The following is a 23,361-nucleotide window of genomic DNA, read 5'->3' on the forward strand; positions in this document are numbered from 1 at the left end:
TGAAAGGTTAATTGAACTATTGCATCCAAAATGCGTAGAAACATTGCTTGACATATTTTAAGACTCAAAATGTTGTTGTTGTTATTGTTGTGCATGTGTATAGCAATAGAACTCAAATAATTGAGTAATACATTTGGTGTATTTGTTTCTTAGGGCTGGCCTCAACAAAGTGCTACCAACCGAGTCACTTAAAACAACAGAAATTTATTGTCTCACAGTTCTGGAGGCCAGAAGCCTGAAATCAGGATGTTGGTGGGGCCTTCTTGCCTCTGAAACCTCTAGAAGTAGATCCTTGCCTCTTCCAGCTTCTGGTAGCTCCAGGCCTTTTTTTGGCTTGTGACAGCATGATTCCATTTTCTGCCTCCATCTTTACGTGGCCTCTCTGATTCTGCCTGTGTTCAAGTGTTTCTTTAATTATGAAGACCCCAGTTATATTGGATTAAGGCCCACCCCAATCAAGTATGACCTGATTACATCTGCAAAGATCCTATTTCTAAGTATAGTCACATTTGTGGCTACCAGGGGTTAGGTCATCAACATGTTTTTGGTGGGGGATAGAGCACAGTTTAACCCATAATATCTAGAATAGAGACATTCAAAGTAGAGGAACTGGATGTACCAGAAGCAAGCAGAGGGCACTAATGGAGTTGGGGGTGAGGTGGAAGATCTAACAAAAGCTGATATTTTGACATTTAACTAGTGAATAGGCCTAGAGGTTTCTCTGAATAAATGATACACCCAAATCAAACCTCAGATAAGGGAAAATAAGATTTCTGTCCCCTGGGGTGGGTGTAAGGGGCAGAATTTGGACTTAAATCCTAGAGGAATCATGGTACTGAACAGGTTCTCAAGATATAAGCAGTAGACTTACACTTGGCACTTACCCTGTTCACTTTTGGAAATGTGTTTCCTTAAACATGGGATAAATGGCATCTTGGCAATTTCAAAGTGTTAATGTACTATTAACAACCTTCATAAAAACAGCATTGTGGATTGTGGTTGCCTGGCCATTTTCCAACACAGATAGATTTTACTTATGTAAAATGTTTTTGAGATCTTCTGGGAATGAGAATGTGTTTATTTTCTGTTTTTGATACTTAACTAAGTTCGCTTTGTGTAGCCAATAGGTATTGTCTCATCTTGAGAGCTTTACTGGTGGATAAATACGAGTTCGTCAGGTTTTTGAAGTGTTTAAAGATACAATGAATAAAAGGTGCATCAGAAATAGAGGTCTATTATCATAATCTCTGTGTCTGTGTGATCAGAATTTCCATAGTAATCAGTCTTGATTTCCTAAATACAGGATTATGACTATAAGTAAGAAGCAATAATCGCTGAAATATTAAGGAAATTCATCTCTTTTGTATCTTAGTAAAAAAGTATTTTGTGAATACCATATTAATGACAACTGTGGAAAGAGAAATATGGAAATTGTACTTAACTTAGAATTTTCTAATCCTTACAGGAATTTGAATCAACGAAGATTAGATCATCCCCTAAGTGGGTTTTTATATAGTTGTTTCATTTCCAGTTTTCCATGCCTTTTTAACACTTGATCTTTGTATGAAAACTACTGCCATATTCAGAGACATGAGTCATGGTACTTAAAATGTTTTCACCATATTTTAGATATCACAGGATACTACAGTAAGAGAAGAGTAGTCTCTTGGCATTCACAATTTTTACATTGTAAGATTTGACCTTTCACAGTAGTTCATTACATGTGTTAATTTAACTCATGCATTTTTCCAGCCGATTCTTCAGCATATGAATTTCATTTTGGCTTTTACTTTAAAAATATTGTGTATAAATTTACCTGCTCATCTCTCTTCCTACCCCCTACCATGTAGTATGCATGTTTATTTCCTATGAAAAAAGATATCCATGAAAAGAAAGCAAGTTCCATTGAAAGTGAGAAGAAAGTGATGAGGTGATGACTCAATAGCCAGAAAGAATGGCTTCAGATAAACTAAAGCATAAAATGTCATATTCTTCAGGGATTTGGATATGTAACATAAATGAATCTATTATAAATTCTATACAGAAACTAGGTGGGATGAATATAAAATGGTTTCAATGAGTTTTCCAGGTCTTGCCAAGATTGCTGAAGTGAGAACCTGACCTCTAGCCAAGGCACTGGAGTGGCTACTGCAATGATCTTTATGATAAAGAGAAATATATAAGAATTTTTACTTCTTAAAAAGTGCACAAACCCCTGTTTGTGATTGTTGCCTGGAATATTTTTCCCAATCCCTTTTCTTTTGATAATAGGCTTAGCCTTCCTCCTACCAGTAAGAGGGAGTGAACACATGACCCAGAACTGGCCAGTCAGTATACACCATTCCCTGGATGCAGTGATTGACTCATGAGTTGCAGAGGACCTTCAGAGGGCCAGTCACATTTATTTCATGGCTTAGTTTTGCTGGAATTGGTGGATCTACCTTTTAGGTTATTGAGCTGGCTAGATGTGATTTAGAAGATACTTGGAGTAGGTGCAAGTGCAGTAGGTGAAAATAAGATCGAAGTGCAGAGAGAAGTTGATCAAGAGTGAAAGAGGCAGGCTTCGTTTAAGCTCAGATCCATTTGTGCCTGAAGGCAGTGTTTATATTTAACTGCATTTTATGAGGGAAAGATATGGTTAGTAATGTTCGTGAATGGCAAGATTTGCAAAGAGCTTAAGAGAAGATCCTGCAAGTGGCTTAAGTTTCTATAGTACCTTATACCCTCCTGCCTGTGTGCTAACGAGCATTTAGACTTCATTAGCTTTGAGGCTTTGATGAATTGAATCTCCGTGTTTTAAGATACTTCGAAACTTTTTGCTTCATTTGAAATACATTATATTTACAAACAGTGAAAAGAATATTTTACATCTGTAGATGTAAAGCGCAAGCAAGATGTAAAGTGCATCAATTAATAATTCAGTAACCTGTGAATGTTTAGCTACTTTAATAATGAATATCAATGTGAAAGGGCTCTGTAAATGATGGGATTTTAAAAGCATGGTAATAAAATGTGCTCCTCAACACCAATACAGTCTGTCTGTCTTTCTTTCTTTCTTTCTTTCTTTCTTTCTTTCTTTCTTTCTTTCTTTCTTTCTTCTTTCTTTCTTTCTTTCTCTCTCTCTCTCTCTTTCTTTTCTTTCCTTCCTTCCTTCCTTTTTTTGGACACAGTCTTGCTCTGTTGCCCCAGCTGGAGTGCAGTGGCACGATCCTGGCTCACTGCAACCTCCGCCTCCTGGGCTCAAGCAATTCTCCTGCCTCAGCCTTCCAAGTAGCTGAGATTACAGACATGCACCACCATGCCTGGCTAATTTTTGTATTGTTTTAGTAGAGACAGAGTTTCACCATATTGGTCAGGCTGGTCTCGAACTCCTGACCTCAGCTGATCTTTCCACCTTGGCCTACCAAAGTTCTGTGATTACAGGCATGAGCCACCACACCCAGCCCAACATAGTTATTTCTATGTACTTTATTAATATGTAATTTCTATTTTAAATATTTCTGCAGTTTTTTTTTTCTAATTTGGTCATACTATGTGAAAAGTGTTAAATAAGAAAGCAGTGTCATCTTGCTTACACTTTACATCTACAGATGTAAAATTGGGACCATCAGCTACCCATTACCTAGCATTCAATTAAAGAAGGCAAGATAGAAAATAAGATATACAAAACTCTTTAAAAGCCTAGCCTGATGCTAGTGATGTTTTAACATTGAAATATTATTATAACCATTTATTAAAGAGACAGTTCTAATCAAGTGGTGCTAAAGAGAGCTGTGGTATAGTAGGAATAGGGAACTTACCTTCTGTCAAAGTATTAACCTGTACTAGTATTCTAGCTTTCTTCTGTCAAAGTACTATTCTGTACTAGTTACTACAACTTTATCAAATTTTTTATCTTTACAACCACTTTGTATGGGAGATGGTATTGTCCTTATTCTTAAGAACTTGAGGCTTAGGTAGGTATAATTATTTGCCAGAAGCAAGATAGAGTCTTTCTTTTGCCCAGATTTCTTCCATGGCTCCTCTTTGGATGAAATTCAAGCTTCCTAGCCTGGATGACAAGACCCTGATTATCTATCCCTTGTTAATCTTTTGGTTTTTCTGTATATTTTGTAGAGATCCAGTTTCACCATATTGTGCAGGCTGGTCTCGAATTCATAGGCTCAAGCGATCTGCCCACCTCCACCTCCCAAAGTGCTAGGATTATAGGCGTGAGCCACCACACCTGGACTGTCCCTTATTAATCTTTGCAGCGTCATATCTTTTCATTCCACACCTAGACTTCAAGTTTATAGATCTTTCACTTCTTATAATATGACATACGTTGTTTCTACTGTGAGCAACATTCCCTTTCATGTCCCACTGTTCTGTGACGAACTCATCTTCATTCTTCGAGTTTTCGCTTAAGTACTACATCCTCCAGGAGACCTCATCAAGTTCACCATTGATGAGCATGATGAATGAGTCCACCATGAACAATGCCCACTGCATTGTTCCTTCATTCATTCAGTAAATATTTATTGAGGATCCCCTATGTGCCAGGCACTATCCTAGGCCCTAGGAATACAACAATAGACAAAAAAGAAGAAAAATCTCTGCCCTTATAGCTTGTACCCTAGTATTATTAATTATTTAGTTCAGTGTCACTCCTTAGATGTTTACTTCTGTTAACATTCTTGGAGTCTAACACAATGGGATATTATAAGAATGTGGTAAGCATTTAATATTTATTGAATCAAGGGAGAGATGAATGGCTTCACTTACTATTTTAATTTATAATTGTCTTGAAGAAGTCAAAGAATGTTCTGTTTGGCCCCTTTTATCTTTTCACACTGCCACCATCATAATACCAGACCTCATTGTCTTGTGACTGTAGTAATGCAGCAAACTTCAAATTAAAAGCAACTTTTTTTTTCAGTTTTTCTTCACCATTGGATTCTGCATAGAATTGCCAGATTTATCTTCCTAAACATTACTGGAATTGCTCTCTTTGAAATACCTTATGCTAGAATTTGAGACCCTTATAATATAATGTCACCATCCTTCTCTGATTTGTCTCTAGATGTTTCACATATACTCTCTGTTCAATCCAGTTGTTTGTTTTTTGCAATCCACTTATTTTGATTCATTTACACCTTTCTGCCTAGAGGTCTTTCAGCTTATGACAAATTTCATCAATGCTGCAAGTCACTTCTTTTTGGTTAAGTCTTCTTTGATAATGTCAGCCAACCTTCATTTCCTTAATTTCTGATTTCCTGTAAAAATTACTGTCTATACCTGCAATATTCCAAAGCCTTTTGTAAGCAGCAGAATCTACCCTGTATCACATCTGTAACATAAGTACATGTGCACATATGCACACATGTACCTGTGTACACATACACACAAAGAGCTCTTACATGGAAATCCAAGGTATAAAAAAAGTTAAAAATATAGCTTCCTGTACTAATGACCCTGACACTCCTCAAGAACCCTTCCGCTCCACAGAACATACTTGAAGCCAGTGTTGTGACCTCAGTCACACTGGTCTTTGGTTCCTCTCACTATTCCAAAGAAAAAGTCAGAAGTGGTCAGGATGACTTAGCATTGCTGAGAGAAAAATTACTTTCTCATGAAACAGAAGGAAAGAGTCATATTTGTCATACCTGCTGCAGCAACCATTTCAAGCCTTGTGTTTTTTGACTTCCTATCACTTCCCAGGAAACATGTGCAGGGAATAGGGAGTAAAGTCAGATTTCATCCCTATCTCAAGTTCTGAGACACTTGAAATGCTAGAGAGCCTCTAAACTAGATTCTTCTGAAACTGTTTTAGCAGTTCACATTTCACATATGTATGGACCACAGAGAAAAGTCCATGGTCAAACGTCAGTGTCTCCTTATTGATAAAAGGCCAGATCAGGAGCAGTTAACCAGCTGGAGGCCCCATCTGTTTTCTGTTCATATGTGTAAGTCTGTATATCCCAAGCATACTCTGTGTTCCTTGAGAAAATCAGTTGTATTTGTATACTGTAACTATAAAGTTACTAATTATTTTTAAATTATTTCATATAGGGTTATCTTCCCAACAAGTTTGAAAAAATAATGACTATTTATTTTAATTCTCCGTTACACCTATGGCATAGCAGGTACTTAATAACTACCTGTTAATTAAAATGAAATAAAATATCCTAGTTTATGTACTTAGCTATTATTTAGAGTTTTAGAACATTTTTCTGTTCTGACATATTAACTTTATATAAAATATAACTTTGTAGGGAAATCAAGTGTTATTTGTAAAATATATTTCAGATTTGTGACATGACTAATAACTAAAAGATTTAGAATTTTTAAAGACACTCTTATGTCTTTAAAAACATGTATTAAGAACATCTAAAATTTTTGTTTAAATACATTAAGGAATATAGAAGATACAAAGAATTTTGGAAACTTAATGAAGTAAAGTTTATAAGGTAATGCAGCTAGAAATTATGTGGTTTTATAAGGCAAACTTTTCTCAATAAGAAGCAGTTTAATAACTTATCAAATACATATTATGAACATGTGTTTCAATTTTCTGCATTTTGTCAAAGGAAGGGAGAAGAGTTGATTGATAATCCTGATTGATCTTTTTAGCAATTCTAGTATATAAACAACACTCATCATTTTTAATTGACAAAAATTTAACTAAATTTGAAATTAGGATTGCTAGTGAATCACAATTTATTATGAACTAGCAGCTATTTTATGTTTTCCAAACACCTGTGCTAATTTTCTATGATCACTCAGTTTATATGCCATATTAGGCAAACATGATTTTTGCATAGTTTCCTTAGATATTTGTGGTATACTGAAGAAACAAGAAACTTAAGACCTGAATCATGTTTAAATTAGAGACAAGCACATATGTAAATTTTCAAAATATTCAAAGACTTTATGGATGTTATGATTTAAGTCCGTTTAAGATACTGTGACACTTATTTGTTTCATAGAGATAAACAAAAATGATGATTCATCTCACTGCGGCATATAAAAAACTTTTACGTAGTGTCTTCAATTGAACATTAGTCCTGACATGTAAATTTAAGATAATCTAATCTAAGTTCTCAAATTTTTAGATTTGTACTTCCTTTGGACAAATAATCTCATGCCTTTTCTTAATGTAATTTGAAATTTCAAAATGAAAACATCATTATTAAAAGTAAATGTAAAGTACTTATACTTTATCAATTATTTTTAGAAAAATTATATATGCTACTGCCTCTGTTGAGTAATGTGCTGGATGGAAATAGGCAATAAAATGATTTGCCCATATCAGACATCAAGTTTAGACCTTTTGGGAGACCTAAGTATAGTCAGTATAATGCAGCACAAGTGAAACGTCAACCAGTCTTCAGTGTTTATTCATCTTTTAATACAGAATATTTAGTAAATATTTCATGTTTCAGTGTTTTATTCATTGTTTGGATATTTAACTGAATAAATATTTCTGGAATATCTACCTAGTGAAAGATATGTAATGGAATGAAAGATTTTTAAAATCTAGTCAGAATTAATAAATGGGCTCAATGCCTTTGTCAGAATTATTTTTCAGATAACACTTTTTCTTAGATTTTAAATGAACCTTTTCAAATATGTCTGAACAATATTTTAATAATTTGTCAATTTACAACTACGTATTTAATTTCCAAATATGCTACACATAACAAGTAAGCTCATATATTTTTACTGAGGGAAGTGATAGTGAATAATCAGTCTAATCATTCCTTTGCTTAAGGCATTTAAATATTGCCATATAAGAATAGCACTTATTAGCTTTGTTCACTTACTGGAAATTAGGTAGAGCTGAATACTTAAAAGTCAATTTTAGCCAAAACCCTTCTGCTGATATTCCCACTGCCTATAATTGCCAAATTAATAATGAATATGTGGACTTTAGAATTAAATGTCATTCGTTGCTTGCCTTAAGATTTTAAAATATTAAAAACAAAATAATCCTTTAAATTGTCAAAATGTGAGGACTATCATGACAAGGAAGAGGAGTGATTTTCTTTTTTTCCCTATGTAGAAAATTTTTCTTAACTCAGTTTTCCAGAAATCTAAGAAAGTTTTGTTTTTTTTGTTTTTTTGTTTTTTTCAAAAAATCCATTTGGTGAAATGTCTTACATTACTTCTATTTACTATGTCACTTCCAGCTTTTGAAGCATTACTACCATTACATAGCTGTGGAACACAGTGGTCTTGTAAATGAGCTTTGCTACAAAAGAAAATGAGACTAACTGGAAACTCGTCACGGTGCTGCCACTCTGAAAGATTGGTAATATCACCAAAGCCATTTAGAGATATTTCCACTCTTAGAAAATGGAAATTGTGGAGTATGAGACCTAGTCTATTTGATTTCAGCCTTAATAGCTTTCAATATATGATAGCATACATTTGGATAAAAAGTGGAAAAATACAGAACAACTTTTTGTGTAGTTTACTCATGGCCACATTGATTACAGATGTTTAATTCATCTATCTAAATCTTGCAGAACATTCAAAATGTTTCTTAGGTAGACAGTCTCTGAAATAACTGCCCTGTCTGCTGTTTCACATTTTGTTAGTACATACCATGTGCCAAGCTTTTTTCTTCCTTACGTTGCTTCATTATTTAAAAAAAAAAAAAAAAAAAAAAAAAAAAAATCTGTAAGTTCTGAGTCTCCTTATAGATGAGGCAGCAGATGCCTTTTACAAATACCTCTCTTGTTCCAGTTACACGAGTCATAATTTACTGAGCACGATGGTAAAATCCTTTAAAAATGTAGTAAAAAGAATAGAGTGTGCATATGCAAAGGAGGAGATTGGGGAAAGCAAATTAGAAGAGTCTGTGCGTTCTGTAGACAGTGAAAGCTGGTTCAAGCAGAATGAATAAGAAAGTAATTAAAAAAGAAGCCATTGCTTATTGACTAAGGTCAAACAGGAGGAATACACATAAAAACCAGAAACTAACAGCAATTATGATGATAATGTTCCAAAAAAAAATCTGAGTGAAGAAGAAGAAGAGTAATAGCAAACCCTTGTGATAATAAGTGCCAGGTGTGTAGTATGTACTGCTATTAAAGTAAATGATGTTCAGTTACTTAATTTATAATTCTGGTTTCGTGATAGTCCTTTAAGGGAGGTGCTATTTTGATGTTCATCTTTACATGTGAAGAAACAGATAAAGAGAGATGAGCTGATTCTCCAGGGTCACTCAGCTGATTGGGTGGTGAAATTGGCTTTGGAACCAAGCAGTCTGGCATCATAGGCTTAGTTCCTAACCATTGCACTATACTGCCTCTCCAAAGGGTGAAAGAACATATCCAGGAAAAAGCAAAATGCCAGAAATGAAAGAATACTGAGACACAGTGTTAAGAAACACTAACATTTTTTAAAAGCCCTAGAAACATAGGCTTGGAAGGCCCAAAATGGAAACACTAAGACATAGCCGAATACCCCAGATCTGGACAGTAATGACGGTCCATCTTTCAGGGTCCTAGAGCGAGTTAATCTGAAACCTGAGATGAGTATTTTTAAAAGTGAAACCTGAGATGACTATTTCTAAAGTGAAAATTAGTAATTTATTAACAATAACTTATTAATATTTATATGTAGTTTATATGTACTGATCAAATTTGTATACATTCGGCTGAAATTATATCAACTTATAATGTTCATCCAATACTCTTGATGGGCTGGTGATGATAATCAAGGACCTTCTAAACTGCGTAATGTAAATAAATTCACGTATCAAATAGCCACTAGTTTCCAGGACTGGCCAAACTTGTACACAAGAACAGGGTGATGAGCAAATTTAATTAAATGCTGTCATAAATGTTATACATACTTACTTATTGTAATTATATATTGGCACCACAACCGTGACTATAATTTATATAATGCTATGATGCTATTATGAACGCTTAATAATTAGGCATCTTTATTATAATATTGTTTGGTGCTAAAATGGAAAAATAGTGATATCAGATGGAAAAAAATGCATTCCTTATTCAATAAATTAAATCTTTTAAAGTATTCAATCAATGGAGAAAAAACTGCAAAAAAAATGGTGAGAACACTCATATTTAGGATAAAAACATAAACATAGGTCGCATTAATTTACTTTTTATTGATTGGAATAGTACACTGTGGTCATAATGATGGTATTGTATATGCTTGGGCCTTTGATAAAATACTTTTGAACACGTAGACTATTCTGTTTTGTTTCCATCTGATTACAGTTATGAACTGAGATTTAGGGGATGAATGAAGTATTTACTACTGGATTATTGTAATTGTTAATAACCGTTATAATCTACAATATATTTTATTCTTTCTTTTTTAATTTCCCTGCACTGTTTCTCATTAACATTGGCTAACAGTTTATCTTCATAAAACAGCATCATAAATTTAAAGAAATGTTTAAAATACGGCTGTTAATTTGTACTGGTGCTATTATTGTTTTGTATTTGATTTGATAGCTTTATTGCTTCTTTTAAAATCCTTGCAATTTCATATATATATATATATATATATATAATTTTTTATTACCAAAAAAGTGCTGGTAGAAATTTCTGTATTTACCAAATTTTGATTTGATTTAGAGACTTTTTCATTATTGTTCTATATCATCAAACCAGAGTGACCTGGTTAATAATTCACAGTTTGTTTTTTATAAAGTGCCTAAAACATATTTATCCTTTGAAAAAGTAATATTCCCTATGGGAAAATATTGTTTTGAAATATACCTCTTTAGTAAATTAGAACGCTGTTATTTTTTCTTATTTAGTTTATTTTATGATAGATACAGATTTCTAGATATAAGCAAATGCTGTAATAAACTGCAGTGTCACCTTTATCTGAGTAATTGTCTGATTTTAGAAGTTTGTGCATTCTGTTAATGAACTACACATAGCTGGCTAGCTGGTTTGTACTTGAACTTATCATCCACTTATAGTTCCATAAGCCTGGATTATCAACAGGAGGAAGCAGATATATTCTTATAGCACCCACTGTGGTTAACCTCTGACAAAACCTCTAAACAAAATCTTTCTCTGCAAAATTGTAGATTTTGGAAAAGCAGAAAGTTTTGGTAGATAGAATATCCAAAACCAAATCAATAAATTCAGTAAATTAATCTCCTCATGCTGAGAATTAGACATAAATTTAGTTCTTTAACATTATGGATTTTATTGTCTTGGGAAACTGTGGCTATTATGGAAAAAACACTGGGTTGAAGTAAAGGAAGCTGAAAGTAGTGAGGAACTCCAATGGTGAAAATTGCTAAACGATTCAGTAACGTCTTTTCTAAAGGAAAAATTGTGATCTGTTAGTTTAGTATGAACTGGAAAAACTTGTATAAGAAGTTTTTCTACTTCATGCAAGTCTTCCAAGATGATAAAAGCCAGTATTTTGGAGAAACTAAAAGGTCTTTATAGAAAAATAAATAATGAGTCAAGAATTAAGAGCACTTGACTTCTAAATCGTAGTATTGACACAGTCTTGCCAAACAGTTTTGAAATGCTGATACATTAAAAATCTAGTTTTCATTTGCAGTTTGTAAATTTATTGTTTCACAATTTTTAACAACATACTCCTCTGTCTGCAGACAACCTAATTTTCATAAACTTTCTTTAACATGAAATTATATATTATAAAATTTTTGCTCATTGTTAACAAGTTGACCCAATGATGTTCTTTAATGGATTTCCCTTTCGTATAGGCAAGTAAATAGGACCAAATGTATAAGTCCTTGCACTAAGTGAAAGATATTGTTGAGTAATTTTATGTGAAAATGTATATTTTATATTACATTAGTTTTGTATCTTCTATTCTGGTGACAGTTGTATCGGAGTTCCTTTCAAGCTTTTATTTGTATAGCTCTTATAGTGAAACCTTATCCTAAAGAGTTCAGTATTATCTACTTTGGTTTACATTTTCTAATGCAATAATTTAATTGCCAATATGAACTTAGAAACAATATAATTCTTTGAAAAAATAATCAAATTATAATATATATTTATTTGTAGATTTGCTAAATTTATTTAGACTTACATACCTAACACTTATATAAAACAAGATTGGTTCTTGTTTTGAACACCTATCCCTTCTCATTAAAGAGTTACAAGCATCTCTCTGGACAGAAGATGCAAGGCAAATGCTTGGTTCTGGTCATGTTTATCTTTCTGACTTGTCCTCTCTCCTTTGCCAAGATTCTATTCTCAAGGGCCTCTTTGTCGTCAATATGCAGGCTATTATCTTCTCTACTTAGAAGCACACTGGTTTTAGGGATTCTTAGACTCGCCCCGTGACTGATTCATTGTTCAGTTTGTGTATTGCAAGAGCTTACTCGGCTAACTGCAAAGAGTCCCTTGTCACTGCCCTTGCTTCTTATTGTTTTTTTCTCCTCAGCACTACTTTGCTGTAATCTATAGTGAGAAAGTCCTGAACTTCGGTTTAATGACTCGTGGACTACCACTCCGCCCATTAGTCTCTGAATTCCTCCTTTGTGGTGGGTGGCTTTATACACACACATACACACACACGTTAATATTTATGCTTTTGTTTGTATGTACTGGAACCCCCATGCCTGTGATTTCAAAGCTTTATAGCTTTCCAACAGTGATATTGGGGTGGGGGGAAGCTCTTTCTTTCCCTAAGAAATAAAGACAAATACTTTCTGCATGTTATTTTTCTGTTCCTATTTCAAACCTCAAAATGCTTCAACTTAGATCAAAAGTCTTTGGCACCACTCCTTTGTGAAAATTATTTCCCATGAAGTTTTATTTAAAATGGGCTAATGGAGGGAAGGAAGCAATATTAAAAGGCAGTTATGCAAAAGTAAGTGTTTGCTTAGGCCTTAATTAGTAGTTGATTATTTAGGCAGAAGATACGTGTTTTCTGATAGAAAGAGATAAGTAATAGTGTATAAACATCACAGGATATTGGCCACTCTTGCACCGTTTGTTTAGATTAGCCATATTCAGAACTGCTGAGTGACCCCACTTAGGGAAATTACCAAGATAGATCATATTAAATTAATTGCACCAAATAGATTAAACAGCTCAGTGTATCTGATAGTTCTTACTTTTCCAATACAGAACAAATGACAGGTTATTTCTCATAGGGAAAATAACCATCAATATTTGTGTCATATCAGGTTGCTAACAGATATGAATAGTAATGCTCCAGAAAAATAAACTTATGTTTTATTTCAATATATTTAATGTGTTCATTTTGTTAAATGCTATAACTCTCTAAATTTCTGACGTAAGTATATACAGTTCTGTTAATAACCTGCTGAAGACATAATAAAATTTTTGGAATATTCAGCCAGATGGATGGATATTTTCATAGAGCGCTAGGAGTGTTTTAGATATTTGTATCGTGCATCTATGTTTTTGATGCTTTTTAAACATCATAAGTATTTGGGTACCCCACCCACCAGCATTCTAATTAGGAATAGGAAGCAAATAATGGGAAGCCAGGAGAATGTGGGAAGCATTTAAGTGTGAACTTGCCTTAAGGGCAAAAAAATTGTCAGAGCCTGGTTGTTCAAGAAGTGCTGTCAAGGCCAAGTAAAGTAGAAGAAAAAAGGACCTAGCTTCCTGAGGATTTGGGGGCCCTGAGCAACCAAACAGACAGCTTGTATCATCAGTTGGCATTGGCATATTGTGCTGCTCTTTGGACACCAGTATCTTGAGTAACCAAGAAGATGGAGGATGGGGGCCAATAGTAAGCGAATATTATAGCCAGGCAAGCCTTTACTTTGTGTGATGTCATGGGCCCACCCTCCATCCTTTTGGGTACCTCCTGGATACTTTAGTATGTTGACCACTTTCTTTCTGAAATTTGATATCAAAACAGTGAATGAGATAATAGGACTTAAGGATAAATCCCTTATCTTACAGCTGAAATATCCAAGGCCTGAGCAATAAATACAATAAAATACCCAAAGACATGTGGTGTTATCAGCCTTCTTAGGTTCATCCCTCCTTCCTAGATGCCATCAATCACTTATGATTATTTCATATAATAGTGAAGTCCTAATCTCACAGCAACCTAGAATGAGCAATGAAAGAGGTTGCCTTTCCAATGTTCATCTCCTCCACACATAGCCCCTGTGAGGAGAACCATACTAGTATGCAGAATGAAGGCTGTGTGTGCTATGAGAGCCTCAAAAGCATAGGTTTATTTAGTCATACTTAATAGATAAGGATAGATCCAAGAGCTTGTTAGTGAATCTGCATCTCTGGAGATTCTGATTCAGGGCCCAGAAATCTGTAGTTTCAAAACCTCTCCAAGTGGTTCTGATGTAGAGTTACGTGGGAAAACAACTAGATATGTGGAGGTTCCACATTCTACCCCAGACTTGCTGCACACTGTATTGAAACCTGTGACTTAAAGGCTTAAAATAAGGACAATCTCAGATAAGTTGAAGGCCTTTGGTTTCCATCAAAGCAACTCCGCAAACTTGTCAGTCTCTGTCAATCGCAAGGGTATCTCAAAATCTCTGGCCTCTTAGTTAAGGATTTTCAAATTAAGCATAGCATAGGCCCAATAGAAGAATCCTAGCACAGCAGGTGTTTCTTGTGTGCCTCCTGGGCACACAAGTGTCTAGGCACTGGGGATATGGTGGACAAGACTGACAAGTTATCCAGCTTAGCAGTGGTTGTATTTCAGTGGGAAGAATCAGAGAAGAAACAAGCATGCAAATAAATCAACTAGATAATGCTGATTGTGGCATAATTACTGTGAAGAAAGTAAAGGACGATAGTGGAGGGAGTTTGCTCCTTTGTACAGGTTGGTCAAGAAAGACCTTACTGAGCATGTGACGTGTATGTGAGACCTTATGGATGAAAGGAAGGCAGCCTATGAAAATTTGAGGAAGCAAATACCTCCATTTTTTCCATTATGTTTTATTTTGAGTTACTGTTTTGTTGGGCTTTGAATTTTTCTATGATTATGTATGCACATCATTTTCCTTTACTGAACATTATGATAGGTGGTCTTTCTATAGAAGACCTATGGCTATTCTAAGGTAAAGTCAGTGACAGTGTGATGATATGTGTAACTAGATTTCAGGGTATTTTGTTTTCCATGCAGAGTTTATAGCAATTACTCTTTTCTATTTTATGTCTTCAAGCCAAAATCCAATTATTGCAATGATATTGTAAATCGTTGAGATTATCTCTTATCACAAAGTTATTATAGAACAGGAAGAAGAGATTAATTTTGTTTTTGTAAAACTAAATTCATGATAATGTACTTCTATACTTAAGCAAAAGAAAAAATATCTTCATAATGTTTGCATTGTCTAGAGACATTTTTTTTTTCATTCTGGCTGCCAGATTATGCTTCAGTTGTGTGTTAGTTGCTATAACTGCTTAATGCCTAACCCACAGTTTACAACCTAAATTAATGTCTTGGTATTTATGTAATTTACATATACAGAGGTAAAAATCAATTATCCTTGAATCTTCAGACATGGCCAGGAATTAAAATGGAAGGGTAAAAAAGGTGTAAGAAGCAAGAAGGGGGAGAGAAAGGAAGAAGATGCTTTAGAATGTCTCCAGAATGCCTTCCACTCCTTATTCCCTGCACCTCCAAGCACCAGAATTCTATTCTGTCTGGGACCTTGACATTTTAAATACAGCCATTTTGAAATGCCACTTTGACAGCTTTTGTTAAATTCTTATTAGACTCCAGAAACTCTTCTAAGCCTGTTATGATATTAACACATTTAATTCTTACAATAGCCCAATAAGGTAAGGTACCAGTATCACCCCCATTTTATAGATAAATACATTTGAAGCTCAGAGAAGTTGAGTAAATTGTCCAAGTTCACTCAGATAGTAAGTAATACAGCAAGGGTTGGAGCCTGGGTAGTGTGAATCCAGAGACTAGGCCTTTGAATGATACCCCACGCTGCCTCTAATGCCTTGGATTAACCATTTTGTCTTGCAGATGTTTTAATAACAGCCTAAAATATGACTTAAACTTGCCATAGAAATTCCAAATAATGTCTGAAGCCCATGTCTTAGCCCCTCACTTGGCTTCCTGTTTTCCCTGAGCTTTACTTACAAATGTTTGACCCTCACCTCTCTGCTAGGCAGCAAGGAGAGGGAGAGAGCCAGTAGCAAGACATGGGCTATACAAAGTGTCAGCGTCACACCCATTGACATGTGAAGGGCTGCATAAAATTAGTTGCAAGGAAATGTCTTGCTTCATAATTTGTTTCCTTGAAGTTCCTTCCTTCAACTTCCAAACCTAATGGAGAGCATGTGAAGGCATGGTTTCCAGCCATATATTTTCTGTTTTGTAATTTTTGGTTTGAAACATGTCATATGTATGACAGATATAAAGTTTCCTACAATTTGAGAGAAAGTGGTGCTTGTGATAAGTAACCCATACCAACTATAATTTCAATAGATACATAGGTAAAAGAGTAATTACATTATTACTTGTTAGCTAATAAGCTTTAGCCTTGCCTATTTAAAAATTTGGTAACAAAAATGTGCTAATTAAGTTTTTAAGATGGATATTTTTAAAATTATGCTCGTATCTTATTATATATACACACATATATAAAATATATAAAAGTTTTAAGAAGTGTTTTACTATTTATGTTAGTTTTTACAGCTCCAAATATAGCTGTGGAAGTCCCTAGAGCAGGTACTGGCATCCATGCCTGGCAATGCTTAGACCATCCCATCCAGTGTTCTCTATTTATTTCCCCTTGGTTTAGATATCACATATGATTACAAGAAAGCACATATGTCTCTCACAAACCAACTTCTTAATGCCTTAGAATATGGATTTATTTGCTCAGCTCTAAGAATAAAAAAAAATTATTTATAAACTATGTTTTAAAACATATTTTTTTAAAAATGGAAGAATTTGTTTCTGGTGTTTCTACTGTGTATCTCATGCTCAAGAGACGGAAGAAGCTATATGATTGGAGTCTACCAAAGGGATGCATTAGTAGTTAAAGCTCTTTGTTATTTACAGCCATTTTGTTAGTATTTAAGATTACCAAGTGCAGACATTCTAAAATGGAATCCACCTGTACCTGCTTCATGCTTATAGTGCTGTGGCTTCTTAGTAGCTAATTCTTGACAGTAAAGACAGGAATTTATAGCATGTAACATTTTTATTTCATTGTTTTATAATTATTTCATCATTGAACCCACTTGACTTTTTTTCTATGATCTTTTGTCAAGTAAGGAAATAAAATTTAGAACATTTTAATAACCTGCTTATAATTGCAGGATATAATATGTTAAGATCTACTTATGGCCTCCTGATTTCTTATTCACGAATGCATTCATTCTGTGTACCTCTTAGTGTTGGAGAAGCAGCCACATCATGTTCACCATTCAAGCACAAAATTTTTAAAATATTACACAATATATATACACATACACATATATATATTAGTATAAAAATATCAACGATACCATAATGTGGCGGCTGACAGGGAAAGCTTTGGATCAGGTGAATCTGAATTTAAGCCCTGGGTCATTTATTTTTAGGAGTGACCCTACCAAGCCACATAACCTCTCTAAGCTATATTATTTCATTATCTGTATAATAGAGATAAAAATATTATTTTTAGAGTTCTGAAAGTAGAAATGAAATAAGTATTAAATAAGTGAGTTTTTAAAAGAGACAAAATAGCTATTCCAAGAAAGTTGGTTTAAAAGAGAAAGTGAGAATGTTAAGAAATACCAATTCCCAGGAATTTTTTTGTACTATGTTTCACAGCTTTTAATACTTGTATTTTTTTTCACTTTAACATTTTGTAAAAATGCTCCTTTATAATTTAAGTTTAATTGGAGGTTTTTTTTTTCCTTTCTTAGTCGTACGTAAACTAATGATGTGTCTTACAATGACTAGCATTCTAGATTCAGTGAAATGCAGGTTTTATGACACATATCTACATTTCTTTCTCTTCAGGAGGCAGTAATGTGTGGTGGCCATGTATTCAGACTTCAGTTGTACATAGATTATGCCAAATTCCTGAACTATTCTTTGGTGTCATCTTTTACCTGCAAAATGAAAACATATCTCATGGCATTTTTAGGGTTAAATTAAAAAATGTGTGTAAACATCCTGGCAGCGTCTCATACAGAATTTTTAAGTGCACAATGATAGCCATTATCGTTATTATTCTCTTCATTTTTTTTTTTTTTTAGTTGATCTATATACTAGTGGACTCAGACATTAGAGCCAAGTTTGCCACTAATTAAATTTGGAAACGTGAGCAAAATACTTAGCTTTTCTGTCTTATTTCTTGTTCTGCAAAAGAATGTTTTGGCCCAGATAAACTTGAAATTAATTCTGGTTCTAAAATTTTGTAATTTTATTATTTAATTCAAAGTCCTAACGTAATATGACCATAAAATGAATTTTGTTTCTTTCAGTTTGTGGGGACATTCATGGACAATTCTTTGACTTGATGAAGCTCTTTGAAGTCGGGGGATCTCCTGCCAACACTCGCTACCTCTTCTTAGGGGACTATGTTGACAGAGGGTACTTCAGTATCGAAGTAAGTCTACATCATGTCTTCTTTGCTGTTCAGTGATGGATCAACAGTATCTCAAAAAAATAAAAGCAATAAATGTTATTGCCTTATGGAAACCTCTAACAATGAAATTTAATTCACTTAATTCATAGGATATTACATATTCTATATTCAGTTGATTCCCATTTATTTTTTGTTTGTTTTTGAGACGGAGTCTCGCTCTGTCACCCAGGCTGGAGTGCAGTAGCGTGATCTCTGCTAGTGAGCAGAACCTCTGCCTCCTGGGTTCAAGCCATTTTCCTGCCTCAGCCTCCTGAGTAGCTGGGATTACAGGCACCCACCACCACACCCAGTTAATTTTTGTATTTTTAGTAGAGATGGAGTTTCACCATGTTGGCCAGGCTAATCTCAAACTCCTGACCTTGGATGATCCGCCCACCTCAGCCTCCCAAAATGCTGGGATTACAGGCGTGAGCCACCATTCCTGGCTTGATTCCCATATTTTTTAATAGAGATGCCAAAAAAGTGGTAGATAGTAAGATTTTGCCTTTTGTAAATTTTATGTATTTGCAAATTTTCAAAATTACGTTTTGTTTTACAATAAATAATTCCATTTTCCATTGAAAGAACTAATCAATGTTGATCAAATAAGCAGGAATGTATTTGCATGTTTATGCCTTATAATTGTGAGACAGTAACTTACCTTTTTAAATTGATAGCAAACTGCATGTGTCTCGATCTGTGATTGTGTATGTGTGAGTACACTTACAGCTGCTATATTTTGTCTTTTTTGGCACCTGTCATCTAACTAGGGTAATTTGTCAAACTCATTAATTAAAACAAAACAGATAACCTTTGAGTAGAGGTTCTTCCACAGCCTCCCATCTGCATCTGCTTTAGGTAAGTAAAACTACATTCAAAATAAAGGCGGAGACCTTGTTTTATTCATATCTTTGTTCTTCCTGGTGCCTAACATGGTGTGTTAATAAATAATTTATTGAAAGAAATGGTTTGAAATTGAATAAGTTTTAAAGAATCAGACCTCATGTATAGTAGCTGACGTGGGCTATCAAAAGAGATCATTAAAAAGGAAGATGATTATTCTTAATTAAAGAGAGAAATCAACATTATTGTCTCACACCAGCATTATATATTCATAATAATCTTAGAAAAACATTCTATATTTCAAAATTTTTATTACAGTGTTTTATTTACTAAAGGGATATTTAAGGTTGAAAAGCATGTCATCCTTAAACAGCTTTTGTTTATAAAATTATATCAGTTTTGTTTTTCGGTTATTTAATCATCTTTAGTCACTGACTACATGCAGACACAGAAAAGTTTATGTAGACATATATGTATTTCCACCAGCATAATAATCCCGTCTGCATTTAAAGATCACAGATTTCTTAATTATTCCTGGTGATGATGAGGGAAGAAGGAGTGGTGATGGTATATAAATCCCAAAAGAGAAGATAAATTCTTGGTATTTCCTCCATTTGATAAACAAGTATGGTCAAGCATATAAAATGTATATGCACTATGAATAGGACTGTGAGGAATTTAAAGAAATGTAACATACATTCTTGCTCTCTAGAAACCTAAATCTACATTGCAAAACAGAACCATAAAAACCTGTATAGAATCAGAAGCCTGGAATAGGTGCTTATCCAGAGGTCAGTTATTTAAATGGATTATTAAAACCTTGTGATAAAGGAGATACAAAATAATAAGTGTGACTGGATTAGAGAAAAGTGAGAGAATATTGAGAACACACATGTTTGGGGAAGACTGAATCAAAGAACAAGTAAGATTTAGCTGGGAAGGAAATTAAAGTGAGCAAAAGTACAAAGGAAGAAATTAGTGAACTCTGCTAACCTTGTTTTTTTGTTCTTGGGGCCAGCCTGACCAGCTTAACTGATGGAAAAGCAATTGAGTACTAATTTTGTAAGACCTTTATATCACATTAGAACTGGCTTCTGCCAGGATTAACAACAACAAAACAAAACCCCTACATAATGGTGGTTTGGACAAGATAGATGTTTTTCTGTGTGTAAAAGCCCATAGACAGCAAGCCAAGACTGGTGTGGCACAGCGTGGTGCCAGGGCCTAGGCTCCATCTGCTTTCTTGCTCTGATTTTCATGGCCTCATTCCAAAGACAACCTAGTGACCCAAGATGGCTACATCAGCTTCAACCATTTCTCCACATAATATTCAACAAGGAGGAAAGGGAGAAAGAGAAAGGTATATCTTCTTGTTTAAGGATGTTTCCCAGAAATGGCCCAGTTCCTTCAACTTGTATCCCTTGAGCCACAATTTGCTGATATGGCCATAGGTGATTTCGTATGTGGCCAGGATTAAGGAAGACTGTGGTAGGCAATAAACAGCAATGGAAGGACGAGGATTTCTGCTCTTCTCCTTGAATTAGGGTATATATACAAAATTTTTCTTTCTTTCTTTCTTTCTTTCTTTCTTTCTTTCTTTCTTTCTTTCTTTCTTTCTTTTCTTTTCTTTTCTTTTTTTTTTTTTTTTTTTAAATGAGACAGGGTCTCCCTGTGTCACCCAGGCTACAATGCAGTAGCACAGTCATAGCTCACGGTAGCTTCAATCTCTGCAGTGGCACAGTCATAGCTCACTGTAGCTTCAGTCTCTGCAGTGGCACAGTCATAGCTCACTGCAGCTTCAATCTACCTGTCTCAAGTGATCCTCCCACCTCAGCCTCCCAAGTAGCTGAGACTACAGGCACACACCACCATGCCCAGTTAATTTTTATTTTTAGTAGAGACAGGGTCTTACGAAGTTGCCCAGGCTGGTCTCCATCTCCTTAGCTCCGGCAATTCTCCCACCCTGACCTCCCAAAATGCTCACATTACAAAGTGTGCAAACCTGTAATCTGGCCTGGGTTATGTAGAATCTAAGCGAATATTTTAAAAATTATTTTAGTAACTCTTAAATTCATCTTATTCGTTTAACATTTGTAGCACTCCTAATACAGTTTTTGAGGATGAATGAAATAGGCATCCTACTTTCCTTGAAGCTTGCATTCTAAGTGAGGAAATCCCAAGACTATCATGTTGGAGTGATTATTTTTGTCAGTCAAATGATGTTGTGCTATGTTGGAAATTTTTTTTTATTATAACATTTGTGATTTTTCACAACTTCCTATCTTTCCAAAGGTAATCAAAGGCCACAACACTTGCTTATTAATTTTATAATAAAGTACGATACTACATCATGTGTGGCTTGAGTAACAGCTGGCATAGTTGGACTTTTCCTTCTTTGTGCCACCAACTCCATCTTTGGATAATATTCTTTAATCTTATTGTTCGTTATTTACCTTTTTTTTTTTTCTCGAAGAGTGCAGGCTTCTGAATCTCTGTCCTCAAACCACCCGAAGCTTTCTAAACTTTTTCTAATTAGAGCATTTTAGAATTTTTTTTTTTTTTTTTTTTAAGTAAAGATGTTGCCGGGTGTGGTGGCTCAGCCTGTAATCCCAGCACTTTGGGAGGCTGAGGCAGATGGATCACGAGGTCAAGAGATCCAGACCATCCTGGCCAACGTGGTGAAACTCCATCTTTACTAAAAATACAAAAGTTAGCTGGGCATGGTGGCATGCGCCTGTAGTCCCAGCTACTCAGGAGGCTGAGGCAGGAGAATTGCTTGAACCCAGGAGGCAGAGGTTGCAGTGAGCCGAGATCATGGCACTGCACTCCAGCCTAGTGACAGAGCAAGACGCCATCTTAAAAAAAAAGTCAAGAAGCAGTAATCACTAATTTGTTCCTCAGCAGATTTTTTTAAAGTCTACAATTAATCTAGATATTTGAACTATGAAATTTGCTATGTTTTGTTTAGTATGCTCCTTTTGAAATTCAAGCAAAGGATCAAACTGGATGTTGGTGACATATGAAGTGTAGGAATTATGGGGCATTTAAAAGTTCTAAGATGCATGTATTGGAGTCCTCATCTTCAAAAACAGCTCTTTAATTAAACTTCAAGAGTCTGAGACTACAACCCAGGGACTTGCCACATATATACAAAAATGACAAAATGACTCATATGTGAAATGTTCCATTTTGATTAGACTGTGACCTTTGAGAGGCTTTGGAATGGCTCATTGATATCGTATATAAAATAGCATGGACATTTATATAAAATGTACCTACTGAAAATACTTTAAGGATTTTTTATTGTGGATTAAGGAAACTGACATTGTTAGCATGTTGTAAATGCTATTGTTTCAATGGTTTGAATGACCTCATTTATTCTTGACAGTTTTGGAAGGAACATGTAAATACGTTCCTTTTATGAGTGCAGGAACTGAGGCTCGGGGGTCACACGTGGTAAATGGCAGTGCTGGGATTCAAAGTCTGTGTTCTTCCACTAACCCCAGGCCTTTGCCGTAGTATATTCATTACATGTACCACAAAGCACCATGAAAAAAAAAAATCAGTAATGCAGAAACTGGTACACACTATTATATTTACCCATGCATGAACAAACATGTACACACAGCCTTCTCCCTATCTGTATAATCTGAAGATCAAAGCATTAATTATAAAATGTTCTCTGTGAGTATGATACTGTTGGTTTAAGAAAAATCCTAAAATAAGAGCTCAGTTTTCCAGCGTGTATTATCCTAACAGGCTTCAAAAGGAATCTCAATTCATCTCAATAATTCAGGGTTCCACTGCAGGTATTCTCCTTTGGCTATCCTCTGGGCAAAGGGGAGCACTTCAGTTTAATTTTTACCAAGTCAGCTTTGAAGGATAATTTCAGATTTCAAACAGTCTCTGCTGGGTATATTTATAAGCACTAGGTAATGTGCTCTGGGCAGTAC

General features: G+C 34.8%; 1 protein-coding gene across 5 annotated transcripts in view; it reads left to right on the plus strand.

Annotated features, from left to right (window-relative positions):
- PPP3CA (protein phosphatase 3 catalytic subunit alpha) overlaps positions 1-23,361 on the plus strand; it is a 338,860-nt gene that overhangs the window by 227,864 nt on the left and 87,635 nt on the right. For all 5 annotated transcript variants that reach the window (XM_032178357.2, XM_032178178.2, XM_032178268.2 and 2 more), the window contains exon 3: positions 18,423-18,547. In XM_032178357.2, coding sequence (XP_032034248.1) covers positions 18,423-18,547 — 125 coding nt within the window. The remainder of the gene's footprint in view (positions 1-18,422; positions 18,548-23,361) is intronic.

This window comes from Hylobates moloch, unplaced genomic scaffold (assembly GCF_009828535.3).
Source record: "Hylobates moloch isolate HMO894 unplaced genomic scaffold, HMol_V3 SCAFFOLD_2, whole genome shotgun sequence".
Taxonomy (NCBI): Eukaryota; Metazoa; Chordata; class Mammalia; order Primates; family Hylobatidae; genus Hylobates; species Hylobates moloch.